This window comes from Neolamprologus multifasciatus, chromosome 13, assembly GCF_963576455.1.
Source record: "Neolamprologus multifasciatus chromosome 13, fNeoMul1.2, whole genome shotgun sequence".
Classification (NCBI taxonomy): domain Eukaryota; kingdom Metazoa; phylum Chordata; class Actinopteri; order Cichliformes; family Cichlidae; genus Neolamprologus; species Neolamprologus multifasciatus.
Window position 1 is genome coordinate 5940050 of NC_140451.1, and position 19341 is coordinate 5959390.

The following is a 19341-nucleotide window of genomic DNA, read 5'->3' on the forward strand; positions in this document are numbered from 1 at the left end:
TGTAAGTATCGACAAACCCCTAAAGAAAGAATGCCAAGTGTGGACATAATAAACATTATGCTCTGCTTTTATGTGTGATTGTGTGTGTATGTGTGTGTTTATTCCGTGGGGTCCTCTGGCTTTGGGCTGTCCTCTCACCCTGCCTGTAATGGTCCATGCAGGCCCAGCCTAATGGGGTGGACACTGGTGTCAACTTCATTACTTTACATCTCCCGCCAAGATGAAAAAGTCTCTCCCTGCTTGCACTTTGACCATGCTTCGTTAGCGCTTCCCTCCGCCTTTGCCTTTTTTTAACCTCTGAAGAAAATGTGAAACACTTTCAGAAATGTGTTCATGAAATTATTTCGTTTAGGGGAGATAGCGGAGCTGTAATTATGAGAAATAAGGCTACTCAGTGTGAGTACAGGCCTGGCTGTTACTAAAGGTACTGATGTTTTTGCATTCACCATTTCAGAATGAGTCACTGGCTGCTTTTCTTTGCCAACCGGAAACCTCCGGGGCTGCAGTTCCTTTAATGGACACTTGAGGGTGGCTCAAAATTGGAATCACAACGTATTGCCCAGATTCAGCCGTGAGATAAACATTTTCAGCCTGGTGTAAAAATATTTGGGGGTCCTTTATTGCTAATTTCTTACTTCATGGCAGCTTTATTCATGGTAAATATTTTTTTTGAAACTGGATAGTACTTAGGCAAGGGTAGGCAACACTTTTCCCTAGAGGTCCAAGTCTGAGTGTGCTACAGCCAGCAGAGGGCCAAAACCTGAACAACCAAGTAGAAACATGGCACACAAAGAGCTGAAATCTGTTAGAATCCATGGACTTAAACAGACATGTTAGATTCTTTTCCCAGAAACCGACAACTTACTGTTAAAATGTGCTGAGTTTTCTGCTGTACCTTAATTGCTTAATATGTGATACATGCCTGCATGAGTGAATAAAATAAACATTCACAGATACAAACAACAAACAAGCAGCACTCAGAGAACGCAAACCTCGACCGAGGCATCTCACTCTGTGTGCACTATTTCTTTTTAAGGACACAGTAATGTCTTGGTAGCTGGAGATCGGTACACCAGGACCTCTGCTCGTGGCCTCCACCTGGTTCACATTGCACCCAACCCCTACGGCACCCCCTGTGGGTGGTGGGCCTGCAGAAGAATGGGCCCATGTCCACTTTTTGGGCTGTGACCAGCCGGCCCACCACCAGACACTCGCCCTCGAGCACCCTTGACGGGCCTGGCTCCAGGGCAAGGCCCCAGTAACCCTATCACAGGCAGGGTGATTACTGTGTTTTCTATATATTCATTTTGTTTTCTTTCTTTCTTTCTTTTTTACGTTAAGAAGTACTTTAAGAAATTTGTAGTACAGTGAGAATCAGATAAGGCCAGCATGACAGAAGTTTACTTTGATTACACAAACATTGTTATTGGGAGCAGATAATGACTAATAGGTACTGATTTGTAAATAACTGGAGATGAATAACTTTCTAACCAAGCAGCTCTATAATTTCTTTATAATTTCTTTAAATATATAATGATTGTGAGGTCAGAGGTCAGATGTAACATGATATTTGGATGCAAACTATAATGTACTATTTAGAATCCCCATATACCTGTGTAATTTCCTGATTATGGCCAATACAAAAAAAGGTAGAAGAGTGGCCCAAAGTAATGTGATATTTAGAATATCCATCTATTGTTATGGCAATATATTGTCAGCAGTGTAGAGACTAACGCGTTATTAAGTAACGCGTTACAGTAACTACGTTATTATTGTGGTAACGAGCACTACTACTCTGCTACTCTTACTCAACACAGGTGACCCTCAGAGTTTCTGGATTCGGGTTGCTAACCAAGCTTGCTGGTGAGTTGATACTTTTCTACTCCATCCCACAGTCTAAAATATGGTCAATTCTGCCTCCAAAAACCAACATTATGGATGCAAAAACTCACATTACAAATTCCAGAAACCCATCATGTCTTTCATTTTTAGCTCACCCAATGCTTTCCTTAATACATTGACAGGAATTTTGAATACATTAAAACATTTTGAAATAGCATCCCATTTACAAGATAATACATGATGCTGCTGATCTAACACAGTGAAAGGGTAGCCATATGGCAACGACAAAGCTCCTTACAAGGAACTGGCCCATTACCCTCTTGTTATTCTTGTCTTATCTTACCTAGACGTAAAATCAAAGGCAGGTTTAGCTGTGGTCATAAGTTGGCTGAATTCATCTGTAAAACTGCAGCTGTTAAAATATGTCCTAATAAGCAGGAATTTCAGACAATCTAAAAAAAATTCCGATTCTAAAGATACTTGAGAGTCACAGTGACATATCTGAGAATCTTTTTGAGAAATTTATTGATTCACATTAGTGAATGAAACAAACTTTTCAAGCCTTATCAACCTTCTTTTGAGTTCCCATAAAGAAACAAAAAACACAGAGAAGCAACAAGTGCCTCAAATACGGGGGGAAGTGTTCAGGAATTTACTTTTTATTAGAGGCTATTCAGCTCCTGGCTACCAGATATGGAAAAAAAAATACATTTTCAAAGTTAAAAGCATGCAGATAACATTTTGGCAAAAAATCATGGGTGTAGATGCAGATTAACTTTTAGGGGTGCTTAAAAGGGTCCCTGATCGCCACGCTCGAAGGTGGAAGTGCCTGCTGTTAGAGTGTTTTCCTGCCCCCTTTGTTCAGCTAAAAAAAAAATGTTGCCTTTGAACAAATTCCACCAGAAAAGGAGTGAAAAGGTTGCTTTTGTCTGTAATTTACAAGTGGCTTGATCAAGGACTTTAATCTGATAGATGCAAGTTTTCGTTTTAAGAAGAACCATTTTAAATACACCTGCAAACCAAGAACACTTCCTCACAACACAAGCTTCATTAATATGTAATGGTTTCAGAATAGGATACAGAAACACTGCCATGGACTGTACAGATGAAGACACACGGTCCTATATGTCCACTGCAGATCGCTTGCCAGCCATCTTTCATCTCTTGGCCTGTGCCTATAGGCAGAGAGACAGAGAGCAGCAGGCAGAGAGTAAATTTGTTCTAAAGCCCCTAGTTAGGCATGCATATATTCCTATTATAGTCAGCGCTCCCGGAACAAGACAACAGACAGCAAACAGAATGACCTTGAAATATTTATCCCCAGCCTCGCTTTGGAGAATTAAGTTTGGTGTCAGGGGCAACTTGCAGCTATCCAGCTCCACTTTGTGTGGAAACATGTACTCTCATGAACACACGCACACACACACACGCACACACACACACACACACACACACACACACACACACACACACACACACACAACCATCCTCCTTTAGCGGGTTATGTAGACTGAGACAAATGGCTCATGTACCATCTTGCAGTTTTGAATATTAAAGGCGGTCAGGGAGGCAAAGCTTTGATTGGGACAATAAAGGCTGATGAACAGGATCTTAGAGCATGGGAGAGGAGTATGTGTGTGTGTGTGTGTGTGTGTGTGTGTGTGTGTGGGTGTGTGTGTGTGTGTGTGTGTGTGTCACAGTGCAAGGGACACAGCCAAAACCCTGAAGTGGAAGCCAGGAGCTGCCCGGCCCAAAATGCTGTCTGTGTGTGTCTGTGTGGTGGGCGAGTGGGAGGGTGAAGAAGGGTAAAAAGTGACCTAGTCCAAGCATATGTGGGTCAGATTGTTGAAGAATGTTGTAAATTGGTTTAATGCGTGTAGTTTTCTGTGACTTTGGATTGTAACTCAAACCGATTGCATGGTGATGTAAGTTTGTTATTGACTGATCACATCTGACTGAGCACTAACTTGCTTTCATGAAAAAAAAAATAGTTACAAAGGAAAAACTGCAGCCTGCTATTCAGTGAGCGAATTTACAAGATAACTTGAAAGAGCTGCCAGATGTTGACTGGTAGGTAAACAGGATACTATTAGTTTCTCTTATAATTAACAGTCTTGATTTTATTAAGAACAGTGAAACTATGCAGCTTTACTGACTTACTCATCTGATCACAAAGCAGTGTAGTATAAAACATGGATGTAGCTTCCGTGAAAGTGCTTTAAACCTGCATTCTGTCTGAAAGCTACAGCTGTGCTAGCAAAATAGCTGCCTGACTTTCCAGATGACTTCATGGACTCACTCATTTTGGATCATACTGAAGAAATGTTATATATTTTAAAAAGGAGGACTGTCCATGGTATTACGGCTCATTGTCTGATGAGCAGGCAATTTCACAGTCATAACCTTAGGCATGCTTAGCTTAGCTTAGTTTAGGCAACATCGCCTTAAAACTTTCTGACCCTCACCTTATTTTTAACATTGTCTCAGCTATTAGCTTCTTCAGAATATCTTGAAGAAATGTGAGCTAAAACTGTTTTTGTGCCCCAAGTTTTGACCTTTACCATTTTAACACTTGATCAAGTCAGTGTTGCCAACTTAGCGACGTTGTCGCTATATTTAGAGAGTTTTCAGACCCCCTTAGCGACTTTTTTTCTAAAAAGCGACTAGACAAATCTGGCGACTTTTTCTAGTGTTATTGGAGACTTATTTATGATGACTTTTTGACGTGAAAGGGCGTGTTGCTCTTACTCTCAACATGCAGCGGGTGCTGCCGTGGGCACCTCACCCATGCTAAAGCGCTCACGGGCGGAGGATAGTCCTCCCCCAGCTGCAGGAGATGTTCACACCTATGCGTCCAAACTGCAAATGAACCGCGCATGAGCGAAGCCGCTGCTCCCACACTGACTGTAACACAGTCAGTTCTTCTTTTACTGTTATGCTGTTTTGTGGATCACGAGGTTTAAAACTACTTATAAACACACACACAAAGTAACTCCACCAGAGTGCCTATTTCAGGTCATTTTTGCCGGTCGAAGCCCGGATAAAGGAGCAGGGTTGGAATTGTGACATTAAAAAACAATAATTGCTAAAAGACATTTAATTTGTAGTTCTAAATAAATTCTAACTGCATTTAGGACGTTATTTGCTCACTTTATGTCTCTTCCACGATGTTATTTCTCTCTCCAGCAGCGTAGGTTACAATTACATTAGCATGACCAATTATGCAAATTAGGTGATGACGTCATTTAGCGACTTCTAGCGACTTTTATGACAACCAATAGCGATTTTCCTTACTGAGGAGTTGGCAACACTGGATCCAGTACACCATAGAAGCAACCAGCTAACTTTATGGCTTTCTGTGCTTAACTGCTAAAAGAATTAATATCACAAAACTGATATGTAGGACTCAGTTCAGCATCATGGTAGAAGTATAACTTCCAACTTTCAGGTGTTATGACTGCTGAGTGGTGAAACATCTAGATTGACGGCGAGTTGGCGTACAAGTGGTTTATCTGCTCTGTTTAGCCTAAATAGCAAATGCTCTGGACCAGAAAAATAAAGCAAAGCACTTACACTACCAATTAGTCTACAAAGACTGGAATTACAGGGAGAACTTTTCAAATTAAAATAGATTAGAGTATTAAAGTTTTCATTGGTAGTGTTTTTATGACTAAAACAATTCCACTAAGCTACAAAACATGCAAAGATGCCTTTCCTCTCATAATGTGTGTTTCACCAACTTAGTTTGAAGTTAGTATCAAACATCATTGTTCTTCCTCTTCAGCCAGAGATCAAAAAGAATCACAAACAACTTTGTGATTTATTTGGAGATATTCTATGTAATGATCCATTACGGAATATCTAAGGGGACGTCTGTACAGAGGAAACATGATGGAGGCTTCGCCAAAAGCCTCTTTGTTGTACTTATGTAATTGTCATGTTCATAGGGAATTTTTATTGAAACAATAACAAAGCGCATGTCCACAAATTAGCTTCACTTTCTCCCATTCAACTTCTCATTGTCTGCAATGCCTGTGAGGGCTTACAATAATGGATGATTGGAGAGGAGAAAGGAAAAGCAGTATGCTGTGTGTGTGTGTTTGTGTGTGAAGGGGGAAAGCATGTTGGCAGTGTGGTAAAGAAAAGCCTGCTGGATTGTTGGAGCACAGTGGAAGGATGCCTGCCAGTTTCTACGCCACCGGGACTCTCTGACCTGCGCTTCTGCGTGTTGTGTTTGATTGTGTGTATGCAGCTGAACTCAACAACAGAAAACCTCCGCCTGCTCCAGCATGCGTTCACACTGTGTGTGTTTGCTGTTTCACTGAGTGTGAAACTATGTGTTTCTACCCTGCGTTCAATTTGTGCTTAAGCCGTGTGCACCTGCGTATTATATAGTGTGTGTGTGTGTGTGTGTGTGTGTGTGTGTGTGTGGGAGGCAAGCAGATGAAGACGGTGCTTGCCTCATATTCAATGTGATCTGCAGCCTCACCTCTGTCATTATATTTAGCATACGATCCAGCTCCGTGTTTCATTATGCATTCCCATCTACTGCTCTGTGGTGTGAATCTTACATCTCAATTAGCCTCTGTGTTCTGGACATAAAATGCATTATTTGTGGCAAGCAATGGAAGACCAAAGCAATTCAAACTTGCAACTAAAGTGCACATGAATGACCCAACGTAATTTAGTCTCACACATACACACGCACCGAGGACATAATGTGTGCACAGCGATTTAGAAACATCCATTAGTTTTTTTTTTTTGTTTGTTTGTTTGTTTGTTTGTTTGTTTTTGGGATGGGGGGGTTGTCTTCATTTCACACACATGCAGCTACAGTTAATTTGAGCATGTGATGTATTTTTTTTACATTTACATATTAAGTACATCTACTGAACCCTTAAAACAAAATCTAAACTTTCCTTAGACACTCTCGTCAGTATTCATAATTTTGCTTCTCTGCTACACTGAAATATTTAAGCTTTAGCTTGTCAAAGGACCCCTTGGTCCCATTTCAGCACACACGTAAACAACAAAACCATAACTTTTTACCCAAGCTAACCAATTACTTTTTCATCCCTGTTGTTCACGTAATAATTTTTAGTGTCTAAACCTAGCCAATGAGACACAAACCACAGGAAACTGGCTAACAAACGTAAGGGACATTTAGCAGTATTATAGTGACGAGAACCCATTAAAGGTCACTTCAAGAGACAATGGGTGAAATAACCACTGGTGATGTAACATGGGCGGGTCCCGAGTTGAACTTTTCTCAACTTTTTCTCAGTCTTGTCTACTGACATATGACAGGTTTACCTTTAAGCAACCCAACACCTATTTGTTCCACCACCGTTCTAGCTTCCTGAGCGGACATTGTTGTTTTTTAAAACACCATCCATCCATCCATTCGCTTCCGCTTATCCTTTTCAGGGTCGCGGGGGGCGCTGGAGCCTATCCCAGCTGTCATAGGGCGAGAGGCGGGGTACACCCTGGAAAGGTCGCCAGTCTGTCGCAGGGCCAACACACAGGGACAGACAACCATTCGCACTCACTTTCAATCACACATTCACACTTAGTGACAATTTGGATTATCCAGTAAACCTATCCCCACAAGTTGCATGTCTTTGGACAGTGGGAGGAAGCAGGAGAACCCGGAGGGAACCCACGCAAACACATGCAAACTCCACACAGAAAGACCTGATGGTGGAATTGAACTCAGGACCTTCTTGCTGTGCGGCAACAGTGCTAACCACCGTGCCACCGTGCTTAAAACACCACTCTCATCAAAGGATGCCTGGCCATGCCAGAACAGTGCCATGCAATGTTAATGGGTTAAAAAGATGTTAATTAATAAGACTAAATAAACCTCAACACCTATACCTGCCAGCTGGCAAAGCTGGGTGTATTTGGAGATATTGCTGTTTGATTTTTATATCAGTTTTCCCTTTTACATTGAATGTGCAGCAGAGTGCTGTCAGTTGTGATGCTGACACTTATTGTCATGAAGCGAGGAGGGGTATTTGGTTTTAGTTGTGTTGGCTATCACAGTGAGAGAATTTGGAGATTGATCCTTTACACCTTCATACATGTCAGCAAGAACGTCTGAGAATTTTTTTTTTAAATTAAGGCTTAGATCCAAGGAATGTGCTGCTACCAGTCTGTATTATACCAAAGAAAATGATGTGAATATTTTGAAATCCTTACATTCACTTTGCAGAAAATCCTGGAATTAAAATCAAATAAAACCAAAACTATCTCTACAGTCATTAGAAGTAATCGAGAAAATAAGCTTTTCGTAATTTAGATCAAGTGACCCTTTAAACACAGACCATGCCTTTGTGGTGATAGTCTGCAGCTTCACTAAGAACAGCAGAGGATTTGATGTCTTGCTCAAGGGCACCTTGACGGTAGTTGTTCAAGGAGGAAGCGGCTTTACTCGAGTCACAATCCAGGCTCAAAATGCTGCCCACGTCACGTCAGCATAATCTTGGATCCTTGCCCAGACAGTTTTCCTTAATCTCACATTACCATATCTTTTATACAGAGCTATATGAACCTCTGAAATGGTAGTGAAAAACCTAGATATACATGCACACATACCCTGTACCCTGCTAGTTGTCTCTTGGTGTTATGGGCAAGAGCCTGATTTTGCCTTTTTTATCAACACACTATTAAAAAAAAACCCCAGCAATATGACAAACATTTTCTTTTCAATTGTACCATCTAACTTCTAAGCTGACTCTTAGCACCTTAGCAGAGATTGTATTTCAAAAAGATGTTATTTGTTTAAACCCTAAAATTACCAGGTGGAAAGTTAAAAGTATGGTGCTTTGATCATGTTAAAAATAAATAAATATTAAAATTAGCAAATGCATCACTTTAAAAAAGAAATAAATGAAAAGATGAACTATAAGGTCTGGATGATAACCTGATACAAACCCTACTCTTAACCCCAGATATATCACCAGCAGAGATGGGCAGTAACACGTTACAAGTAACGCGTTACTGTAATCCGATTACTTTTTTCAAGTAACGAGTAAAGTAAGGGATTATATTGCAAAAACGTAATTAGATTACCGTTACTTTCCCGTAGGAACGCTGCGTTACTGCGTTACTAAAACTGTGATTTGTTTGCGAGAATGCCTCATGACAGTGACGTAAGCAAGTGCGACGTTTGTGACAAAAGCTGTGTGCAGATCAACAATGGATAATATATTGAGTGCGGGAGAGAGTGTGAGTGTGCAGCGTTTAAAGCGAGGAAATACTGACCTTACTAAGTTTGATTCCATAAAAAGTGACAAAAACATTAGTGTCCGTTGTGCGTGGGAAGAAAACTTCTTTTTACAGCGAAAAAAACCCCTAAACTTCCAAACAAGCACCGAGTGGCTACGACGTAATGGGAAACTCACAGAGAAACTCGCACATTCTTCCACTGACCGCTGCGGCACACCAGCACCAGGGAAAACATCCGCCTACCCCACTCCTGCTTTACAGGTGAAAATAGAGCAAAAGGACCGCTAGTCTTTGTTTTACTTGCATCTATTTGAAAGTCTGAGTGTAAACACACAAACAATAATAATAATTTTGTGCTGGAATGTGCAGAAAATAGGTTTAAATATTAAACAAATTTCTTCCAGTCAGTGAATGTTGCATATAATTACATTTTTGCTTGATTCATAAAGTTAAAAGATTAAAACTGATAAATGGCCTGTATTTGTATAGCGCTTTTTTACTAGTCCCGCCTAGGGACCCCAAAGCGCTTTACACGACCAGTCATCCACCCATTCACTCTCACATTCACACACTGGTGGAGGCAAGCTACAGTTGTAGCCACAGCTGCCCTGGGGCAGACTGACAGAAGCGAGGCTGCCATATCGTGCCATCGGCCCTTCTGGCCAACACCAGTAGGCGGTAGGTGAAGTGTCTTGCCCAAGGACACAACGACCGAGACTGTCCGAGCCGGGGCTCGAACCGGCAACTTTCTGATTACAAGGCGAACTCCCAACTCTTGAGCCACGATCGCCCCAAACAATAAAACAAGTTTAAAAAAAAGAGACTTTTCCATTTGATTACATTTTGTATGATGGATTATGCAGAAAAAGTAGAATTGGGCTGAAAGATCTATCGCTTTATCACCTATTCAGGTTGTAAATCGTGTTTTTAAAAAGTAACTAAGTAATTAATTACTTTTGAAAATAAGTAATCAGTAAAGTAATGGGATTACTTTTGGGGGAAATAATCAGTAATTAGTTACTTTTTTCAAGTAACTTGACCAACACTGATCACCAGTAACATGGCGTTAAGAGGTTAGTCTGATCGTTTTTAGAAATGTGCATAAAAAAGCTTATATCCACAACCAATACTGTAAGCAGTATCCTCCTAATATACAGATCCAAAGAAATACAGTAAATATGCCGAGGAGTCTACTATCTTGTTCCAACATCTGGTTTTAACAGAAGTCCACGTCTGGGAGAAAGGTCGCCATGTAGATTGCTCAATCAGACAAGACCTGGCAATCCCAATATCAGGTACCTTACTACAGTTCTCGCCAATGTGGTCCTGTAAATTATCTTCATTTAATATTGAAAAGACCTTCAGAATGTCCAGTTTCCTGAAATAACTGCAGTAGTCCTGTAGCAAATGTATTAAAGAAAGTAATAATGAGATTCTAATGGTTTCTTTTTTTGATATTTTATAAAATATTAATACATACATTGGTTTTACAAAGTTTTTTTTTCTTTTTAACAGAAGATCAGAGAAAGACCGATAACCAGTGAAACAATAACTAATTAGGTGTCTGAACATGCTGCACAAGTTATAACACTACATAGTCACGTATTACTTTTTTGGTCATAGTTAAATTAGTTAGTTTTATTCGTATTAAAAAAAATAAGAATAAAAAGTGTTACACAACCAAAATCTACCAGAAGCAGATACTTTTGATATCTTTGTTTTTGGACACACAACCGCAACAACACATATTGGAAAGTTTTCATGTCCGTTTTCTGTCTGCTTGGTAATGACTCACATATATGAAGTTCATTCAGGCCGGTACATCCAGTCCCATGAAAAATAAAAGAACTGTGAGCTGAGAGCATGTTAATGACATAAAAAATGAGTCCAGTACATGTTGATTTTATTGAGTCAGTTCTAGTTAAACAACCCAAAGTTAAAATGGCTCAGGAGATATAATCTGTACGAGAAATGACACCTTGTATCCTTAAAGTCTAATTTGTGTTCCCTCGTGATGCCTCATTAAAAGAAAAAGTTATGCATTACAATTAGGAAACAGGGTTGAAACCAAATGACGGCAGTATGCATCTTCATTTGCCCTCCTAAGCCTTTGGCTAGTGATGTTCACTGACCTGTCACAGTCAGCCTGGCTCACCTTCTCCAACAGGGCCCGACAGCTGACACTAGCGATCCCCTCCTCTTCTCTTCCTAATGTGTTGTGATAAGGAGCTTATGTGAGGTTTCCAAGGCAAGATTAGCCCCTCAAGGTATTTTAACAGTCTGCCGTATGTGGGCGTACGTTTCATGACCACTTCCATGCAAAGGTGACGCTAGCAAGCAAAGATGTTGACCAGGAGAGGGGGGTGGGTGATGTTTACACGTTAACCTGGTCTGAAAGACAAAGCTCGGAGAGGCCAAAGCCCGAGGACATGACAGAAGTGATTTCCATTGTTTTTCTGACACGCAGGGACATGTGGTAGCCTGTAGCTGTTGCAGGGATCAGCTGTCCGCACGCTTTTTGATTGCATGAGTCTGCCAGCAGGCTTTGCTGAAGTGAACGCAGTTATTGATTTTAATTGGGTGCATGCCCTTCTGAACCCCCCAAAATAAATACCAAAAGCAGATGTGCCGATCCGGTGAAGTGCTTTCTCGTGATCCTACTTCAGTAAGACACAATGGAAAAGGATATTCCAGCGTCCTAATCTTTGACAGCATTTCAGCAGCAATCAGTTCCACATGCAAGCAGTGGCACTAATGCCACAGAGTTTACATCAACAGATTGTGATGGTTTTCTTTGTCTATATGCTTCGAGCAACTGGCTTCTACGTGAGTGTGTTTCGTGGAAATGCATGTGCGTCTTGATGCAGACCCCCACATGTGTAGCATGCTGGCATGTGAGCGCTGATCCCCTGAGCTCAGACTCTAAGATGTCGATAGCCAACCTGTAAATGACAGGCACAGAGGGAGTGTGTTTAGCAGTTTGACTGGATCTTAAAAAGGTCACATACGCACACACAGACATGCACAAAGTCACATACACACATATATAAAAGGACATGTCAAGATGACCCCCTTTGTCACCTCCATCTAGGGCCAAATTACTACTTTGTGCAGTATTTTTTTAAGCTTGCTGAAGTTTCGGTTACTTTTAAAGCAAATCCATCATTCACATTGTTCTAATAATATCTGGTTACGACGGGAAACTCTCGAACTTTGCAGCTGCACCGAACCAAGTTGCTGTTGTCTTGGGAAGACACTCCAGCTCAAATTTGTTGGATTTGACTACAACTGAAGGATTATGACTGGTCTGTTGGCTGAGAGAAATCTGTGACCCCTTGGGCCTATAAGAGACTTTGAAAACTCACTGGATAAAGAAATCAATTAATAACTACATTTTCACACAAATAGAAATTAGAAACATAAAACCTGTTTTTCGAAGAACTTTCTTCCCTCCTGTGGGGTTGAGGCTGCATATTACACAGAGTTTTAGTGCTGGAGGCAATGGAGTAGTGGCCAGATACCACTTGTTGATTTGGGCTCTAATGTTCATAGAAACAGTGTGGCTGTGCTTTTGCTGTTCTGTGAGAGTGATTTTGATTAGTTTCAGTATATCAATTCATGGTGATGAAACTGTAGAAATACATTAATAAGTTTCTTTCTTAGCAATGCTGGCTGTGAGGCTCAACAGTGTCATTTGGCTGGGTGACTGTGAAACCACTTTCTAGTCCAGGATGCAATTTTTCAGCAGCTGCTGTATGGACTGACTGTCAACAAGTAGTTGCCGGGATGAAGCAGAGTAGTTTGGGTGATTCCTTGACTTTTTGAAAAAACACTTTGTGCTGTCTGTCTTTTAGTCTTTTATACACTTTCTCTGCATGTCTTCACCTCCGTGCACTCTTTCCTGCCTCGAGAAGTCTGAAATATCATCACTTCTATAGTGATTAAAATATTTACTGTTAGAAACACAACGGCTGAGAATGATGAGCTGTGGTGGAATTTCTTTAGAGCTGTTCCTTTACTAAGTACCGATGCTGCACTATATACACAGTTTATTATTGCTAAAAAAGAGAGAGAGAGAGAAAAAAGTAGCTATTCTACAGACAAATGGTCTCCACTTCTCCCCAGTCTTCTATAGATTACTATTATTGCTGCTGATGTTTAAAGTTGAGCTCTTTATTATGAAATTTTTCAATGTGTCACATTCTTTAAAATCAAGTTTACAGTGTCTAAAACATTTTAATAACAAACAAAATAACAAAAACTTTTAATAAACCTAGAAAACCAGACCTACGCATTCATTAAATACACCATATTAAATATATTAATAAAATGTTTTAAAAAAAAAAATCTCAGCTGAATGAAAAGCCATGAAATAAAAGGTCTACAGGGTTTAACATCATTAATGGAACACTGAGGTGGTGTATTTATCAAAACCGTGGATTAAACTTTACGTATCTGGTTAAAAGTCATCACTTATAGATTGTGGTTGAGCCTGTTCAGTCTCAGTGTCTGGAGTCGAGGTTCCCGCTCAGTCATCAAGGCTTTCACTGGTAATATGTTAAAGGAGTTTTTATTTTTTAAATGTATTTTTGATACTTTCTTCCCACTCCAATCTAACTCCTACATCGAATATGTTAGCCAAGATGGCTTGAAAGACAAAACCTTTTCTTGTAATTTACACATTTACTTGTTACACATATCTGCGCATGAGTACAATAACTCATAGCAATGAAAAGAAGAGCAAGGAACAGCTTGTTTAAATTCAATTCATGTTCATTTTATTTAGAAAGCACCAAATCACAACAACAGTTGCCTCAGGGCTTTAGCATGCTGGTTTTCTCTCAGAGACATCAGCACTGATGCCACCAGTGCTAGCTACCTTTTAGGTAGGGCTAAAATCCCACATTTTCTTGTGTGTTTAGTGTTCATGCGTGACAACTTCTCATCTCCACTGTAGAAGAATTTAGTAAAATATGTGGTCAGAGAATTGTGGCAAGTTCCAGATGTTCACAAATGTAGTAGCTAGCATGACAATCATAAGATGCTGTAAACATCCTTTTTGTTAAATGTACAACTCAGAGTGTTCGATTTGAGACGTTTTCCTCTTGAAACTCACTGTATGTGTGCACTGTGTGAAAGAGGACATGAGAATTCCACTTGTAATTTCGCATTTTTGTTATTTTCACTCAATTTTTGTTGATGTTGAATGATGAAAACGACTTGCTTAGGTTTAGGAGTAGATAACGCTGTGACTTAAAGTCAAGCATTGCAGCATTCGCTCAGTTCCCTGGCTAACTGCTTGTGCCCTTACATAATAAAGTTTTGTCACTGGGGACCAAGGGACCTACTAAACAATTAGCTCTGGCTCAGATTCCACTTCTGGTGTAAAAACATGCAGTATAACAGTAATGCAGTACTAATGCATGCACATTTTTTTTTCTTTGCAGTGGTCGAGCGGTTTTCCTTCTCTAATGTCCTCCCCAAGCACTAGAAAGAGCACAGATCGAGCCAGCACAGACAAGTAAGTGAGAACATTTCATAAAAATCAATATGAACCAATGTTAAATTATGACATGTTACAGTAGACAGTAGTATTGCAGCTCTTTATGTTGCGCTTGCACTTGTGGCATCACCTGTGTATGGTGTCACTGGTGCCGCAGCTCTCTTGTTTTTTTCTTCTGTTTGTTTCTTTTCTTTTTTATCTTTCCCCACCATCCTCCCTCCATCTCTGTGCTGCCAAGCCTGAGCTTGGTGGAAGAAGAACAGAAAAAAAAAACAAACTGAGAGTGAGAAAAAGAAAGAGCGAGAGAGGGAGGGAGATCGGATTTCCATTCCACATTGGATCACTGGAGTGGAGTCTAAAACCACAGAGTGCGCTGGCACTGGACAAAAAGGCTGGATTCAATAAATATGTGGACTAAGCCCTCCTATTCAGACCCTGCAGTATTGAGTTCCTTATTTAGGTCATTTAGACTGGGCAAAATTGATACAGTATGCAGCTCAAATCTATAGCTCTATTTTTTTCTTCTCCTTTTCTCTCTGTCTTTGCCCTTCTAAATAAAAAAAGAGATGAGAGGGAATCCAGTGTGTGGGAGTGCAAGAACGGCAGCTAGAGAAGGAGCAGCAGAAAAAAAAATAGGCAGGGGGATTTTTTCTTTTCTGTGCAACACTGGGAATGTTTGTGTATTTTGAGAAGAATGACAAAGACAAAAGAGAAGCAAAAAATTAGGCAGAGTTCACGCAAAGGAAAAGAGATTGAATGAAGGAGATTAAGACAGTGATCCAAAGACAAAGTGTGTGTGTTTGTAGGAGAAAGGTGGTATTTTGACATTTTATTAGAGTCTCAATGAGGTCTGCACAAGACAATGCTCCGCTGCCTCCTCGTTTAGCCTGATCTTAATTGGCCATTAGATTGAAAAATAGCCCATACCTCCTCCACCTCCTCCTCTGTGCTCTTCCTCTCCTCCTCTACTCTGCAGTTTCAGAGCTGATTAGACTTTTGATTTACTAATAAACACAGAGAAACAGATTAGCTGCAGAGCGGCGGTGGCAACAGCCAAGCTTTACTGTGCCCGGAATAGGAAACTACCCGCTGCGGCCTCTGAAATGCTTGCTGAAAGCTAGCTAAATTTAGTTTAGTCTTCTAATTTAAAGTGCTCTGATACTAAAATTAACACTGACAACTGGTATCTCTTTGAGTAGGGATAAACTGGTCTTCACATCTCATGGAAACGTACAGTTTTTTTTTGTTTTTTTTTTTAAACATGACACAATCAAAGTATTTTCTGGAACTTGCAAAGTTTCACTCCCCGATGCCAAGCCATTTTAAGAATATATTAACCTGCTGTTTTGTTTGTTTTGTTTTGTCGCCCTTATCTTCCATAGCTGCAGATGACTATGCTTTGTGCTTTTTCTTTCTACAAAACTCACACTGGCCTCTTATGATAAATAAGACATTACCCACAATGAGAGGAACTCAATCAGCGCTTGTGTTGGCTGAGAGTGAGAAAGACAGGGATAATTACTCACTAAATAGGCAATCACCGAGGTGGCGCCCACACAATCAAGCCTGCATGTGTATTTTGGGGAGCCTTCACAGAAATGCCGGCCAAAAGCCTCAGAAAACGACGAACCAAGCAATAAAGTAGGCAAACAGCAGTCCCATCGGGCTAATACTGTAAGCACGGGTCACAGGTAGGGCTTGGAAGTGTTTTTTAAAGGGCTGTAATGCAGACTGCAAACTCATGTCCGATTGCAAAGCGAGAAGAGACAGTCCTGCATCATGAGTAATGGACGAGCACGTTCCTCTTCATCATTCATTCCAAGCGGCAATTGAGTTTCGGTTGTGTATATTCTGTGTTGGATTTTGTGTTCATTTTCTTCTCCCACACCTTCTGTGAATATATCTGTTTAGTGGCTACATAGGGATTTTCTGGAGTCATAAACTTGACTGATGACTAGACTGACAAAGAAAAAGTGGAGAGCGTAGACTGTATATGGACAAAGCCACAGTGTCATCTGCCAGTTTGGACTTCCATTTCAAAGCTTTGAGTTTGACTTTCTAGCCATCCCCTAACCCCTAACCCTGACTGTTTCTATAATGGTCAAGACTGTATTTGAACATACCAGCCAACACTATCGCTCGCTACCTAGCTTTGTTACTAAGGTATATCTATGATTCATTGTAGCATTAAACTGGGTGCTAACTTTGGGGAAGTGGAAGACTGGAACTCAGGCCTTAGATGTATTAATTTCTACCATAAAGTATGACATTTTTAGCACAGTTGTGGAGCCAACCTTAAGGAAACTACCAATAATACTTGGAGAAAGACATGCAGGTAGCAGAAGGACTAGGAAATGTTTAAATTTGCTAAGTTTGCTGAATTATTTTGATGAGTCAAGTTCTTTTGAATTGCCATTTTTGTTTTTGTTTTTAAACATTTTTTAATTAATTGCTTTGACTGACTAAAAGTAAGTTATGCTGGTGTATAGATAATAATTGTCTAATTCAGTGCTGTTTCTGTCTACCTTCTCCCAGCTGTGGCAAAATTTTTATCTTACAGACAATTACCATTTTCAATCCTCTTGAAAACCTTAAATGATGACGCATACTTTACTCGGGCACAGTAATGACAGCTGACTGTGGAGCATTTCAGTACTTCTACCACCAAGCACTTTATTGTCTTTGAAACACAAATTGTTTGCAAGGTAGTTGAACAACTTGATAGTTAGTAATGGTGGCCATAGCTTTTATGAGTCTCAAGTCTCTTTATTTGAACAGACATTGCATATATTTGAACACACTTTAATAAGAGACCTTCCTCTTTTCTGAACTACTCTGCTGTCAGTGCTTTTTGCACTAAATGCAAAGTAAACCTGACACCATGTCTTCCTGCTGTTAAGATGAATTCTCACTAAAAGCCTCCCAGTGACTAAATGACTACAAAGGCACAATCCATCGTCTTTGATGGTCTTTTAATATGAAAAAAAAATCTTCAAAAAGAGTATTCCTTTATATTGACAGCAGCTTAACAGTGATCAAGACAATGCTCGAATCAGAACCTAGAGGAATGTATTTGAAGATGAAGGCAGACAGTATTTCTCACAACTAAAGATTGGTCAGTATGCTTGAATATGTGTCATAAAGATGTGTACATTTCACCGTGTAATATAGAATATTGGAAGTTATAGCTGTTGGCCACAATTTGTGAACATCACCTTTCCTTTCAAAGTGGCCAGAATTTCTTCACGAGTCTTAAGTGCTTTAGCTGAGCAGTTTTTAGTCAACTAGTCCAAGCCCAAAAGAACCTCTATAAACATTTTTTTTATAGTTGTTGGATTCTGAAATGGTAAATTGGTCCACAAGGCTGTCCTGATGTGTCTTAGAGGGAACATTTAGCAGAAAGTCCGGTAGTGTGGCGTGGGCCATCATCTACCAGGATAGATCACACTGAAAACCTTCATGGTTTGCACTGGCAGACTGTGTGGAGGGAGGAGGAGGACCCAAATGCAAGCCGAGCTGTTTGTTTGTGGCTGGTAAAAGGTACAAAACAAAAGGCAGATGCACACTGAGGCAAAACTAACTGGGACTAAACTAGGAAAAACTAACTGCTAAACACAAGAGACAAAGAACAACACCTTGATCATTATAAAAACCTGAACATGAAACCTGGAAACGTGGAGGCATGGAAACATAACGAGAACTAAACACACGATCTGACAGTGAACAAAGGAAGACAGAGGACTTAAATACACAGAAGGGTAACAAGCGAAGTAGAAACACGTGGGGAACACACAAATGAATACGACGCCACAGCAAAACTAAACTCACTGAACATGGAAACACGAGACTGTCAAAATAAAACAACATAATGAAATATAATGAGACTGTGACAATGTGACATGGACAACACAGACATGAAACACATAGCAGACTTGGCAGATGACACACAAGGAGAGGAACATGGGAACAGAGAAGGGGAACAAGACATAACTCGAAAACGACACATAAACAAGGAAGCACGGATTAAACTTTAATTAAACAAAACCAAACTAACACATGCTAATAATAACACTAGAACTTACCATTAGTCTGATACATCATAAGAAATCAGACATAAAAATGCCAAGTGCCCTGACAGAAAACACAGACATGTTTTTGGCAACATCAGCAAAACCTTTGCTCATGTCCTGCCCCAGTTGAAAGATTTGACTCTCTGGAACTTTTCCAAAGGATTACTAAAGGATGTCCATCACCCATCACAGATGCACAAGTACAAGGAGACATAACAGGACTTCTACGGCATGATCAAAAAATAGCACCTGTGTTGAAAATAAAGTCAGCCACAGTCCAATAGCCAAAAACTAAACATTACTAGCTTTATAATCTTGTGATAGGATATAAAATTTTGAAGTATTCATGACCATGACAGGTAAACCCAGTTTTCCCATTTGATATTGGCTGACATGAAGTGCACGAGAAGTTGGTATTGAATGTAAGATTGGCTACATTTAGTCATTCGCAAACTTTTTCAGTCATGCATGCTTTTACCCACCTAAACATTGCAGACCAAGAACCCCACAAACCCAAATAACAATCTGCTGTCTCTCTCGCTCTCTCTCTCTCACACACACACACACACACACATACGGACACAGAAACAAAAACTGCTCTAGATTTGGTCGAGAATCACAACAAAGAGCCCAAGGCCTTCGAGGCAAACTCCTCAGATCCCAATCCCATTGAGCATCCGCGTGATACACCGAAAG

The 19341-nt window shown here is 40.2% G+C and overlaps 1 protein-coding gene across 8 annotated transcripts in view; it reads left to right on the top strand.

The window, feature by feature from the left end:
- Positions 1 to 19341, top strand: part of LOC146504921 (uncharacterized) — a 483966-nt gene that overhangs the window by 300832 nt on the left and 163793 nt on the right. For all 8 annotated transcript variants that reach the window (XR_014877737.1, XR_014877738.1, XM_085183493.1 and 5 more), the window contains one exon: positions 14520 to 14593. Coding sequence is in view for 6 of the 8 variants with exons in the window: in XM_085183493.1 (XP_085039619.1) it covers positions 14520 to 14593 (74 nt within the window). In the remaining 2 variants the exon portion in view is untranslated. The remainder of the gene's footprint in view (positions 1 to 14519; positions 14594 to 19341) is intronic.